The 13,305-nt window shown below is 51.2% G+C and overlaps 1 protein-coding gene across 1 annotated transcript in view; it reads left to right on the top strand.

Annotated features, from left to right (window-relative positions):
• Positions 1-562: 562 nt before the first annotated feature.
• LOC110518956 (F-box only protein 10) overlaps positions 563-13,305 on the top strand; it is a 25,766-nt gene continuing 13,023 nt past the window's right edge. Inside the window, exons 1-8 of the mRNA XM_090209779.1 lie at positions 563-1,071; positions 2,146-2,391; positions 2,489-2,756; positions 3,513-3,647; positions 5,496-6,326; positions 7,928-8,077; positions 9,546-9,682; positions 13,199-13,269. Of these exons, the coding sequence (XP_090065905.1) occupies positions 2,165-2,391; positions 2,489-2,756; positions 3,513-3,647; positions 5,496-6,326; positions 7,928-8,077; positions 9,546-9,682; positions 13,199-13,269 (1,819 nt within the window). The 5' untranslated portion in view covers positions 563-1,071; positions 2,146-2,164. The remainder of the gene's footprint in view (positions 1,072-2,145; positions 2,392-2,488; positions 2,757-3,512; positions 3,648-5,495; positions 6,327-7,927; positions 8,078-9,545; positions 9,683-13,198; positions 13,270-13,305) is intronic.

The following is a 13,305-nucleotide window of genomic DNA, read 5'->3' as shown; positions in this document are numbered from 1 at the left end:
GCGTTTTGAAGGCGCTCAGCTCAGTCACGTCTTAATAAATGGTTTAAACCATAACACAGATGTGGAGGGGTGTTCGTTTCATTTGGAAGTTTTACTTTGAATATTTTATCACTGTAAAACATATTTACCGCTCCATTTTAAACAAATAAGAGAATGGTTAAATTAGCATTATTTAAGGGGGGCTAACGGGGAGCGGAGCGGAGCCCCCCCCCTCGGAGCCCCCCTCCTGACTCCCATGTAATTCACATCGTACATTTTTGCCTCCGTGGATCGATTTACACTTTTCTGACCTGTCCCAAAATCATTTGGCTTAGCTTGACGCGCATACAGTTAGGCACTTCTAAGTTAAGCTTTACGGACTAATGCCAAATAGCCTAACATAATGAAATGAAAAACATCAATGTAGCCTATAGATCGATATAAATTGCACAAGAATGAGACAGTTATGGATTTTTAAGGTATTATTTGATCTTCATTTACCGCCCGTTCGCCTCCGGCCGACCGCTCGCCACACACCCGCCCTTCAACCAAACATTATTTAATTACCCGCCTTCTCCGCAACATGCGCATCACTAGTGTGTGTGTGTGTGTGTGAGTATTTGTGTGTGTTTTGTGTGTATATCACTTGAGCAAAAACTTATTTCCTCTCTCTCCTCATCCCTCCCCTTCCCTCTCAGTTCTCTCCGTCTTCAGCCTCCTCTCTCTCCTCTCTCTCCCTCTCCTCTTCTCTCTCTCCTCTTCTCTCTCTCTCTCTCTCCTCTTCTCTCTCCTCTTTCCTCTCTCTCTCTCCTCTTGTCTCTCCTCTCTATCCTCTCTCTCATCCCTCTCTCTTATCTCTCTCTCCCACCCTCGCTCCCTCCCGCCCAGTGTAAGGGCGTCCCTGGTTGGTTTCCATGGCTTGCCTTGCCGTAAAGTGAGGGAAAATGTCTGATTCCTGTCAGTGTTTCTATTCTTGATCCCGATCCAGGCGTTGTTCCGATATATCTCAAGAAGCATGGCTATTACAGCTATATACCTAGTTAAAAACCACGCTGGGGTGTGCGGTGCTTCATCCAAGGGACTTTAACACGGGTAAGATGTCAAATATAGCCTAGTCTACAATGTAGTAAATCCGACGTAATAACGTTAGTGAGTATTCGGGTTGCTAGCTAACTTTATCTCACCAGGTACGTCCACTAAAAGCAGATGTGTACCGTAGATAAATTGTTGCTATTATTTCCCGACAAAAATATATAGCCAGCCAAGAATTCATTTTTTACGTAATAACGTTCTAACGTTCTTAGAACGTTGCCGATGTTGAAACAAAGTTGCGCCCTCGACGATCCAATGTTGTTGCCAGTTGCCACCCCGTCGATGTGTTGTTAGTTGGTACAAATTCCCTTGATGATGATGATGACTCAATGACAGACAAGACACTGTAACATCTTCCTCACTCTAGCCTTTAGTTAGATGTTAGCTGGCCTGTTCCACAATGTAATCTGGCCCAATCAAATCAAAATCAAATCAAATGTATTTATAAAGCCCCTTCTTACATCAGCTGATATCTCAACGTGCTGTACAGAAACCCAGCCTAAAACCCCCAAACAGCAAGCAATGCAGGTGTAGAAGCACGGTGGCTAGGAAAAACTCCCTAGTAAGGCCAGAACCTAGGAAGAAACCTAGAGAGGAACCAGGCTATGAGGGGTGGCCAGTCCTCTTCTGGCTGTGCCGGGTGGAGATTATAACCTCTCCTGGGCCAGTCACTGCTCCAGGAGAATGAGCTGACAGCTTATGTCTGTAGAGTTTAAACTATGTACAATACAAGACGGTCACCATTCATGAAATAGGCAGTGGAAGTCACCATCACAACGACCCTGTCTGTCTGTCTGTCTGTCTGTCTGTCTGTCTGTCTGTCTGTCTGTCTGTATTCCTAGTCTGTCTGTCTGTCTGTCTGTCTGTCTGTCTGTCTGTCTGTCTGTCTGTCTGTCTGTTTATAGGCCCTGTCTGTCTGTCTGTCTGTCTGTCTGTCTGTCTGTCTGTCTGTCTGTCTGTCTGTCTGTCTGTCTGTCTGTTTATAGGCCCTGTCTGTCTGTCTGTCTGTCTGTCTGTCTGTCGGCCTAGTCTAAACTAACCCAGTCTGTCTGTCTGTGTGTCTCCTGTCCCCAGGTGCCTCCCTATCAGAGCCATGTCACTGGGCAGCAGGGGAAGCAGCAGCAGCAGCGGAGGTAGAGGTGTCAACCTCCCAGTGGAGGTGTGGCGTGTGGTCCTGGCCTACCTCCCCCTGCCAGAGCTGGGCCGTTGCAGCCTGGTGTGCAGGGCCTGGAGAGAGCTGATCCTCTCCCTGGATAACACCCGTTGGAGACAGCTCTGCCTGGGCCTGCCCGAGTGTCCTCGACACCCCAACTGGCCCAGGTACTGAAGTGGAGACGGACGTTCTCTGAAGTACGAAAGGTCCTCGTTGACATTCTCTAACCCCCGTGTGTCTGTGTCCCCCGTCCCCCCCCCCCAGCCGGCCCCACCTGGAGCCCTCGTCCTGGAGAGAAGCCCTGAGGCAGCACGCCATCGCCAGCCGTACCTGGTCCCGTCACGCCAACCCTGAGCTCCAGCCCTCCGCCTGCCTCCACCTGTTCCGCCGGAGGAAGGAGAGGAGGGTGTGGCAGGTGGGGTCGGGGCTGGAGCTGGAGACGCTGAGGGGGGCGTTGGGGGTCGCTGGGTCGTACGACCGGGTGGTACTGCACCCCGGGGTGTATGAGGAGCAGGCAGAGTTGGTGCTGAAGGTGACTTTTTCTGATTGGCTGCTGTTGTCTTGATGATGCAATGTCTAGTTAAAGGTGACTTACTGATTGGCTGACCTTAATGCCTGTTAGTATCTGTTAGTATCTGTTAATGCCTGTTAGTATCTGTTAGTATCTGTTAATATCTGTTAGTATCTGTTAATATCTGTTAATATATTAGTACCTTAATGTCTGTTAGTATCTGTTAGTATCTGTTAATATATTAGTATCTTAATGTCTGTAAGTGTCTGTTAATATCTGTTAGTATCTGTTAATATCTGTTAGTATCTGTTAATATCTGTTAGTATCTGTTAGTATCTGTTAGTATCTGTTAGTGTCTGTTAATATCTGTTAGTATCTGTTAATATCTGTTAATGCCCGTTAGTATTTGTTAATATCTGTTAATATGTTAATACATTAGTATGTTAATATCTGTTAGTATCTGTTAATATTTTAGTATCTTAATGCTTGTTAGTATCTGTTAATGCCTGTTAGTATCTGTTAATATCTGTTAGTATCTGTTAATATCTGTTAGTATCTGTTAGTATCTGTTAATATCTGTTAGTATATGTTACTATCTGTTAATATCTGTTAGTATCTGTTAATATCTGTTAGTATATGTTACTATCTGTTAATATCTGTTACTATCTGTTAATATCTGTTAGTATCTGTTAATATCTGTTAGTATTTTTTAGTATCATGTATTGTAATAAGATCTGCAATTTGATAAATGAAAATATTGACCTTTGACTCTGCCAGGTGCCTGTGGAGGTGGTGGGGTTAGGGAGGCTGGGGGACGTGGCTCTCCTGGTCAGTCTGGAGCAGCAGTGTCCCACAGCCAGGCTGTCCAACCTGGTCTTCATGCCTGCATGGTTCTCCACCGTTGTATACAAAGTGCGTCCAATCAGATCACATTTAGAAAACCCTTTTTACAACAGTACATGTGACAGTGCCTCTCCCTCCTCCCTACCTTCCCTCTCCCTCCTCCCTACCCTCTACCTCCTCCCTACCATCTACCTCCTCCCTACCCTCTACCTCCTCCCTCTCCCTCCTCCCTACCTTCCCTCTCCCTCCTCCCTACCCTCTACCTCCTCCCTACCATCTACCTCCTCCCTACCCTCTACCTCCTCCCTCTCCCTCCTCCCTACCCTCTACCTCCTCCCTACCCTCTACCTCCTCCCTCTCCCTCCTCCCTACCCTCTACCTCCTCCCTACCCTCTACCTCCTCCCTCTCCCTCCTCCCTACCCTCTACCTCCTCCCTACCCTCTACCTCCTCCCTCTCCCTCCTCCCTACCCTCTACCTCCTCCCTACCCTCTACCTCCTCCCTCTACCTCCTCCCTACCCTCTACCTCCTCCCTACCCTCTACCTCCTCCCTCTCCCTCCTCCCTACCCTCTACCTCCTCCCTACCCTCTACCTCCTCCCTCTCCCTCCTCCCTACCCTCCCTCTCCCTCCTCCCTACCCTCTCCCTCCTCCCTCTCCAACCTGCCCTCTCCCTACCCTCCCTCTCCCTCCTCCCTACCCTCTCCCTCCTCCCTCTCCCTCCTCCCTACCCTCCCTCTCCCTCCTCCCTACCCTCTCCCTCCTCCCTCTCCAACCTGCCCTCTCCCTACCCTCCCTCTCCCTCCTCCCTACCCTCTCCCTCCTCCCTCTCCCTCCTCCCTACCCTCCCTCTCCCTCCTCCCTACCCTCTCCCTCCTCCCTCTCCAACCTGCCCTCTCCCTACCCTCCCTCCTCCCTACCCTCTACCTCCTGCCCTCTACCTCCTCCCTCCCCCTCCTACCCTCTACCTCCTCCCTCCCCCTCCTACCCTCTACCTCCTCCCTCCCCCTCCTACCCTCTACTCCCTCTCCCCCCTGCCCTCTACCTCCTCCCTCCACCTCCTACCCTCTACCTCCTCCCTCCCCCTCCTACCCTCCACCTCCTGCCCTCTACATCCTCCTGCCCTCTACCTCCTCCCTCCACCTCCTACCCTCTACTCCCTCCTACCCTCTACCTCCTCCCTCCCCCTCCTACCCTCTACCTCCTCCCTCCTTCTCCTACCCTCTACTCCCTCCTGCCCTCTACCTCCTCCCTCTCCCTCCTACCCTCTACCTCCTCCCTCCTCCTCCTACCCTCTACTCCCTCCTACCCTCTACTCCCTCCTGCCCTCTACCTCCTCCCTCTCCCCCCTGCCCTCTACCTCCTCCCCCCTCCTGCCCTCTACCTCCTCCTTCTCCCTCCTACCCTCTACTCCCTCCTGCCCTTCACCTCCTGCCCTCTACTCCCTCCTGCCCTCTACATCCTCCCTCCTACCCTCTACCTCCTCCCTCCCCCTCCTACCCTCTACCTCCTCCCTCCTCCTCCTACCCTCTACTCCCTCCTGCCCTCTACCTCCTACCCTCTACCTCCTCCTTCTACCCTCTACTCCCTCCTGCCCTTCACCTCCTGCCCTCTACTCCCTCCTGCCCTCTACATCCTCCCTCCTACCCTCTACCTCCTCCCTCCCCCTCCTACCCTCTACCTCCTCCCTCCTCCTCCTACCCTCTACTCCCTCCTGCCCTCTACCTCCTCCTCCTACCTTCTACTCCCTCCTGCCCTCCTCCTCCTACCCTCTACTCCCTCCTACCCTCTACCTCCTCCCTCCCCCTCCTACCCACTACTCCCTCCTGCCCTCCACCTCCTTCCCTCTACATCCTCCTTCCCTCTACATCCTCCTTCCCTCTACATCCTCCTACCCTCTCCCCTCTCCCTCCACCAGACGTCGTCAGGTCATGTCCAGTTGGACAACTGTAATTTTGAGGGAGCTCAGCTGCAGATCCGAGGGCCAGGAACCTGCCACGCCCGCTTCTGCTCATTCTCACAGGGAAGCTCCACCCACTTCCTGGGCGTGGCCCTCAGCCTGTTGGATAGCTGTGATTTCTCAGGAAGTGATTCGGCGTCCGTGACGGTTGAGGGCGCTCCAGCGACGGAGCGGAACTGGGCCTGTAAACACTTGGCCGCTCTGGCCCGAATCACCACATCCTGGACCTCGCCTGGGAGTGGTAGCCCAGCTGGGGACACCTTGGGCGGGCATTCAGGAGCCACACAACCCCCTGGGGCTACCATCACCCTGGAGGACTGGAGCAAAGGAGAAACGGAGAGCAGGAGGAGAGGAGGAGGAGGAGGAGGGGAGGAAGGAGTGTGTCAAGATACTGTGATTGAGGACGGCTGGAGCGACAGCGCTCCTAGTGACGAGGAAGAGGAGGAGGAGGAGGGAAAAGGAGAGGAAGGTTCAGGACAAGGCAACAACAGTCTAAACTACAGACTGGCCCACAGTCACCACGGTCTCTCTCATCTCCTCAGACCCAACCAGGACGTCTCCCCCGACTTCCCCTCGCTGACCCCTGAAGTCCGAACCCTGACCGAGGAGCTCCAACGCGACCCCGGGGCCCAGGCGCTGATCGAGACGGTGCAGGGGTGCGTGCTGAGGCGCTGCCTGTTTCGGGACGGCAAGGGTGGTGTGCACGTGTGTAACCACGGAAACGCCAGGTTGGAAGGAAATGTGTTCCGGGGGCTGACCTATGCCGTGCGCTGCATCCAGAACGCCACGGTAACCAGATAGGGCTGCCGATTTGATATGATGGGTTGGTTGGTTGGTTGGTTGGTTGATTGGTTGGTTGGTTGATTGATGGGTTGGTTGATTGATTGGTTGGTTGATGGGTTGGTTGGTTGATTGATTGATTGATAGGTTGGTTGGTTGGTTGGTTGGTTGGTTGGTTGGTTGGTTGATTGGTTGATTGATGGGTTGGTTGATTGGTTGGTTGGTTGGTTGGTTGATTGATTGATGGGTTGGTTGGTTGGTTGGTTGGTTGATTGATTGGTTGGTTGGTTGATGGGTTGGTTGGTTGATTGATTGATTGATGGGTTGGTTGGTTGGTTGGTTGATTGATGGGTTGGTTGGTTGATTGATTGATTGGTTGGTTGGTTGATGGGTTGGTTGGTTGATTGATTGATTGATGGGCTGGTTGGTTTGTTGGTTGATTGATTGATGGGTTGGTTGGTTGGTTGATTGATGGGTTGGTTGGTTGATTGATTGATTGATGGGTTGGTTGGTTGGTTGGTTGATTGATGGGTTGGTTTGTTGGTTGATTGATTGATTGGTTGGTTGATTGATTGATGGGTTGGTTGGTTGGTTGGTTGATTGATTGATGGGTTGGTTGGTTGAAGGGTTGGTTGGTTGAAGGGTTGGTTGGTTGGTTGGTTGATTGATTGATGGGTTGGTTGTTTGGTTGAAGGGTTGGTTGGTTGGTTGAAGGGTTGGTTGGTTGGTTGGTTGGTTGATTGATGGGTTGGTTGGTTGATGGGTTGGTTGGTTGATTGATTGATGGGTTGATTGGTTGATTGATTGAAGGGTTGGTTGGTTGGTTGAAGGGTTGGTTGGTTGATTGATTGATGGGTTGGTTGGTTGGTTGGTTGGTTGATTGATTGATTGATGGGTTGGTTGGTTGATTGGTTGATTGATGGGTTGGTTGGTTGATTGATTGATGGGTTGGTTGGTTGGTTGAAGGGTTGGTTGGTTGGTTGAAGGGTTGTTTGGTTGATTGATTGATGGTTGGTTGGTTGGTTGGTTGGTTGGTTGGTTGATTGATGGTTGGTTGGTTGATTGATGGGTTGGTCTGTTGGTTGGTTGATTGATGGGTTGGTCTGTTGGTTGGTTGATTGATGGGTTGGTCTGTTGGTTGGTTGATTGATGGGTTGGTCTGTTGGTTGGTTGGTTGATTGATTGATTGATGGGTTGGTCTGTTGTTTGGTTGGTTGGTTGGTTGAAGGGTTGGTTGGTTGATTGAAGGGTTGGTCTGTTGGTTGGTTTGTTGGTGTATATATCCTCCTTTAACTGAATGTGTTTTAGATAGTAATGGACACTACCGGTCAAAAGTTTAGACCCCATCGTCATTCAAGGGTTTTTCTTTATTTTGACTATTTTCTACATTGTAGAATAATAGTGAAGACATCAACACTATGAAATAACACATATGGAATCATGAAGTAACCAAAAAAGTGTTAAACAAATCAAAATATATTTTAGATTTGAGATATTTCAAATAGCCACCCTTTGCCTTGATGACAGCTTTGCACACTCTTGGCAATGTGTATCTCATTGGTTTGTGTATTTTGCGTGTGTGTGTGTGTGTGTGTGTGTGTGTGTTCCAGATTGTGATGCTCCGTAATGAGGTGTGTGAGTGTCGTGCGTCGGGCGTGTTCCTGCGTCTGTCGTCTCAGGGTCTGATCGCTGACAACAACATCCACTCCAACGGGGAGGCGGGGCTTGACATCCGCAAGGGGGCGGACCCCATCATCCTGGTAGTTCTATTCATTCTATTTCACATCTCTGATGTCATCATATCTGTCCTGTTCGTCTCTGATGTCATCATATCGGTCCTGTTCATCTCTGATGTCATCATATCTGTCCTGTTCGTCTCTGATGTCATCATATCGGTCCTGTTCATCTCTGATGTCATCATATCTGTCCTGTTCATCTCTGATGTCATCATATCTGTCCTGTTCATCTCTGATGTCATCATATCTGTCCTGTTAATCTCTGATGTCATCATATCGGTCCTGTTCATCTCTGATGTCATCATATCTGTCCTGTTCATCTCTGATGTCATCATATCGGTCCTGTTCATCTCTGATGTCATCATATCTGTCCTGTTCGTCTCTGATGTCATCATATCTGTCCTGTTCATCTCTGATGTCATCATATCTGTCCTGTTCGTCTCTGATGTCATCATATCTGTCCTGTTCGTCTCTGATGTCATCATATCTGTCCTGTTCGTCTCTGATGTCATCATATCTGTCCTGTTCATCTCTGATGTCATCATATCTGTCTTTCATCTGGTAGAAGTTACAGGACATGGTGATCTAAAATAACAACTCTGTCTCTCTCTCTCTCTTTTTCTCTCTGTCCGTCTCTCTCTCTTCCCGTCTCTCTCTGTGTCTGTCTCTCTCTCTGTCTCTCTCTCTGTCCGTCTTGCTCTCTATGTCTCTCTCTCTGTCCGTCTCTCTCTGTGTCTCTGTCTCTCTATGTCTCTGTGTGTCTCTGTCTCTCTGTCTCTCTCTCTGTCCGTCTTGCTCTCTCTGTCTCTCTCTCTGTCCGTCTCTCTCTGTGTCTCTGTCTCTCTATGTCTCTGTGTGTCTCTGTCTCTCTGTCTCTCTCTCTGTCCATCTTGCTCTCTCTGTCTCTCTCTCTCTGTCCGTCTCTCTCTGTGTCTCTGTCTCTCTATGTCTCTGTGTGTCTCTGTCTCTCTGTCTCTCTCTCTGTCCGTCTTGCTCTCTCTGTCTCTCTCTCTGTCCGTCTCTCTCTGTGTCTCTGTCTCTCTATGTCTCTGTGTGTCTCTGTCTCTCTGTCTCTCTCTCTGTCCGTCTTGCTCTCTCTGTCTCTCTCTCTGTCCGTCTCTCTCTGTGTCTCTGTCTCTCTATGTCTCTGTCTCTCTGTCTCTGTCTCTCTCTCTCTCTCTGTCTCTCTCTGTCTCTCTGTCTCTCTGTCTCTCTCTCTGTCTCTCTGTCTCTCTCTGTCTCTCTCTCTGTCTCTCTCTGTCTCTCTCTCTGTCTCTCTCTCTCTCTGTCTCTCTCTCTCTCTCTCTGTCTCTCTCTCTGTCTCTCTCTCTGTCTCTCTCTCTGTCTCACTCTCTCTGTCTCTCTCTCTCTCTCTCTCTGTCTCTCTCTTTCTCTCTGTCTCTGTCTCTCTCTCTCTGTCTGTCTGTCTCTCTCTCTCTCTTTATCTCTGTCTCTCTCTCTCTCTGTCTCTCTCTCTGTCTCACCCACTCAGTGTAACAGAATACACAGCGGTTTGCGTTCCGGCATCGTGGTCCTTGGCAACGGGAGGGGTTCCATCCGGAGCAACCAGATCTACAACAACAAGGAAGCAGGAGTCTACATTCTGTTCAACGGGAACCCTGTGGTCAGGTAGGAGGGGGGGGGGTCTACATTCTGTTATACAGGAACCCTGTGGTCAGGTAGGAGGGGGGTAGTCTACATTCTGTTATACAGGAACCCTGTAGTCAGGTAGGAGGGGGGTAGTCTACATTCTGTTCAACGGGAACCCTGTGGTCAGGTAGGAGGGGAGGGGGTCTACATTCTGTTATACAGGAACCCTGTGGTCAGGTAGGAGGGGGTAGTCTACATTCTGTTATAGTCAGGTAGGAGGGGGGGGAGTCTACATTCTGTTATAGTCAGGTAGGAGGGGGGGAGTCTACATTCTGTTATAGTCAGGTAGGAGGGGGGGAGTCTACATTCTGTTCAACGGGAACCCTGTGGTCAGGTAGGAGGGGGGGGGTCTACATTCTGTTATAGTCAGGTAGGGGGGGGGGGGGTCTACATTCTGTTATACAGGAACTCTGTAGTCAGGTAGGAGGGGGGAGGGGTCTACATTCTGTTATACAGGAACTCTGTAGTCAGGTAGGAGGGGGTAGTCTACATTCTGTTCAACGGGAACCCTGTGGTCAGGTAGGAGGGGGGGGTCTACATTCTGTTATAGTCAGGTAGGAAGGGGGTAGTCTACATTATATTATACAGGAACCCTGTGGTCAGGTAGGAGGGGGGTAGTCTACATTATGTTATACAGGAACCCTGTAGTCAGGTAGGAGGGGGGGGGTCTACATTCTGTTATACAGGAACCCTGTGGTCAGGTAGGAGGGGGGGGGGTCTACATTCTGTTATACAGGAACCCTGTAGTCAGGTAGGAGGGGGTAGTCTACATTCTGTTATAGTCAGGTAGGAGGGGGGGTCTACATTCTGTTATACAGGAACCCTGTAGTCAGGTAGGAGGGGGTAGTCTACATTCTGTTATAGTCAGGTAGGAGGGGGTAGTCTACATTCTGTTATAGTCAGGTAGGAGGGGGTAGTCTACATTCTGTTATAGTCAGGTAGGAGGGGGGTAGTCTACATTATGTTGTAGTCAGGTAGGAGGGGGTAGTCTACATTCTGTTGTAGTCAGGTAGGAGGAGGTAGTCTACATTCTGTTATACAGGAACCCTGTAGTCAGGTAGGGGGAGGGGGGGGTCTACATTATGTTATACAGGAACCCTGTAGTCAGGTAGGAGGGGGAGGGGGGGGTCTACATTATGTTATACAGGAACCCTGTGGTCAGGTAGGAGGGGGGGTCTACATTATGTTATACAGGAACCCTGTAGTCAGGTAGGAGGGGGGGGTCTACATTATGTTATACAGGAACCCTGTGGTCAGGTAGGAGGGGGGGGGGGGGTCTACATTATGTTATACAGGAACCCTGTAGTCAGGTAGGAGGGGGAGGGGGGGGTCTACATTATGTTATACAGGAACCCTGTGGTCAGGTAGGAGGGGGGGTCTACATTATGTTATACAGGAACCCTGTAGTCAGGTAGGAGGGGGGGGGTCTACATTCTGTTATACAGGAACCCTGTGGTCAGGTAGGAGGGGGGGTCTACATTATGTTATACAGGAACCCTGTAGTCAGTTAGGAGGGGGGGGGGGGGTCTACATTATGTTATACAGGAACCCTGTAGTCAGGTAGGAGGGGGAGGGGGGGTCTACATTATGTTATACAGGAACCCTGTGGTCAGGTAGGAGGGGGGGTCTACATTATGTTATACAGGAACCCTGTAGTCAGGTAGGAGGGGGGGGGGTCTACATTCTGTTATACAGGAACCCTGTGGTCAGGTAGGAGGGGGGGTCTACATTATGTTATACAGGAACCCTGTAGTCAGTTAGGAGGGGGGGGGGGTCTACATTATGTTATACAGGAACCCTGTAGTCAGGTAGGAGGGGGAGGGGGGGGTCTACATTATGTTATACAGGAACCCTGTGGTCAGGTAGGAGGGGGAGGGGGGGGTCTACATTATGTTATACAGGAACCCTGTGGTCAGGTAGGAGGGGGGGTCTACATTATGTTATACAGGAACCCTGTGGTCAGGTAGGAGGGGGGGGGGGTCTACATTATGTTATACAGGAACCCTGTGGTCAGGTAGGAGGGGGGGTCTACATTATGTTATACAGGAACCCTGTGGTCAGGTAGGAGGGGGGGGGGGTCTACATTATGTTATACAGGAACCCTGTGGTCAGGTAGGAGGGGGGGGGGGGGTCTACATTATGTTATACAGGAACCCTGTGGTCAGGTAGGAGGGGGGGGGGGGGGTCTACATTATGTTATACAGGAACCCTGTGGTCAGGTAGGAGGGGGGGTCTACATTATGTTATACAGGAACCCTGTGGTCAGGTAGGAGGGGGGGTCTACATTATGTTATACAGGAACCCTGTAGTCAGTTAGGAGGGGGGGGGGAGTCTACATTATGTTATACAGGAACCCTGTGGTCAGGTAGGAGGGGGGGTCTACATTATGTTATACAGGAACCCTGTAGTCAGGTAGGAGGGGGGGTCTACATTATGTTATACAGGAACCCTGTGGTCAGGTAGGAGGGGGGGGGGGTCTACATTCTGTTATACAGGAACCCTGTGGTCAGGTAGGAGGGGGGGGTCTACATTCTGTTATACAGGAACCCTGTAGTCAGGTAGGAGGGGGGGTCTACATTATGTTATACAGGAACCCTGTGGTCAGGTAGGAGGGGGGGGGGGGTCTACATTCTGTTATACAGGAACCCTGTAGTCAACCTTCTCCCTCTCTCTCTCCTTCCCTCTCTCCCTCCCTCCAACCTTCTCCCTCTCTCCCTCCCTCCTACCTTCTCCCTCTCTCTCTCCTTCCCTCTCTCCCTCCCTCCAACCTTCTCCCTCTCTCTCTCTTTCCCTCTCTCCCTCCCTCCAAACTTCTCCCTCTCTCTCTCTCCTTCCCTCTCTCCCTCCCTCCAACCTTCTCCCTCTCTCTCTCCTTCCCTCTCTCCCTCCCTCCAACCTTCTCCCTCTCCTTCCCTCTCTCCCTCCCTCCAACCTTCTCCCTCTCTCTCTCTCCTTCCCTCTCTCCCTCCCTCCAACCTTCTCCCTCTCTCTCTCTCCTTCCCTCTCTCCCTCCCTCCAACCTTCTCCCTCTCCTTCCCTCTCTCCCTCCCTCCAACCTTCTCCCTCTCTCTCTCTCCTTCCCTCTCTCCCTCCCTCCAACCTTCTCCCTCTCCTTCCCTCTCTCCCTCCCTCCAACCTTCTCCCTCTCTCTCTCCTTCCCTCTCTCCCTCCCTCCAACCTTCTCCCTCTCCTTCCCTCTCTCCCTCCCTCCAACCTTCTCCCTCTCTCTCTCTCCTTCCCTCTCTCCCTCCCTCCAACCTTCTCCCTCTCTCTCTCCTTCCGTCTCTCCCTCCCTCCAACCTTCTCCCTCTCTCTCTCCTTCCCTCTCTCCCTCCCTCCAACCTTCTCCCTCTCTCTCTCTTTCCCTCCAACCTTCTCCCTCTCTCTCTCCTTCCCTCTCTCCCTCCCTCCAACCTTCTCCCTCTCTCTCTCTTTCCCTCCAACCTTCTCCCTCTCTCTCTCCCTCCCTCCAACCTCCCTCTCTCCCCCCTCCAGTGGTAACCATATCTTCCAGGGTCAGGCAGCAGGGATTGCTGTGAATGAGAACGGCAGAGGGGTGATAGTCGGTACACACACACACAGCAACACACGCACACACACAC

This window comes from Oncorhynchus mykiss, chromosome 19, assembly GCF_057628025.1.
Source record: "Oncorhynchus mykiss isolate SJ-2025 chromosome 19, ASM5762802v1, whole genome shotgun sequence".
Taxonomy (NCBI): Eukaryota; Metazoa; Chordata; class Actinopteri; order Salmoniformes; family Salmonidae; genus Oncorhynchus; species Oncorhynchus mykiss.
This window is presented reverse-complemented; position numbering and strand designations above follow the sequence as displayed.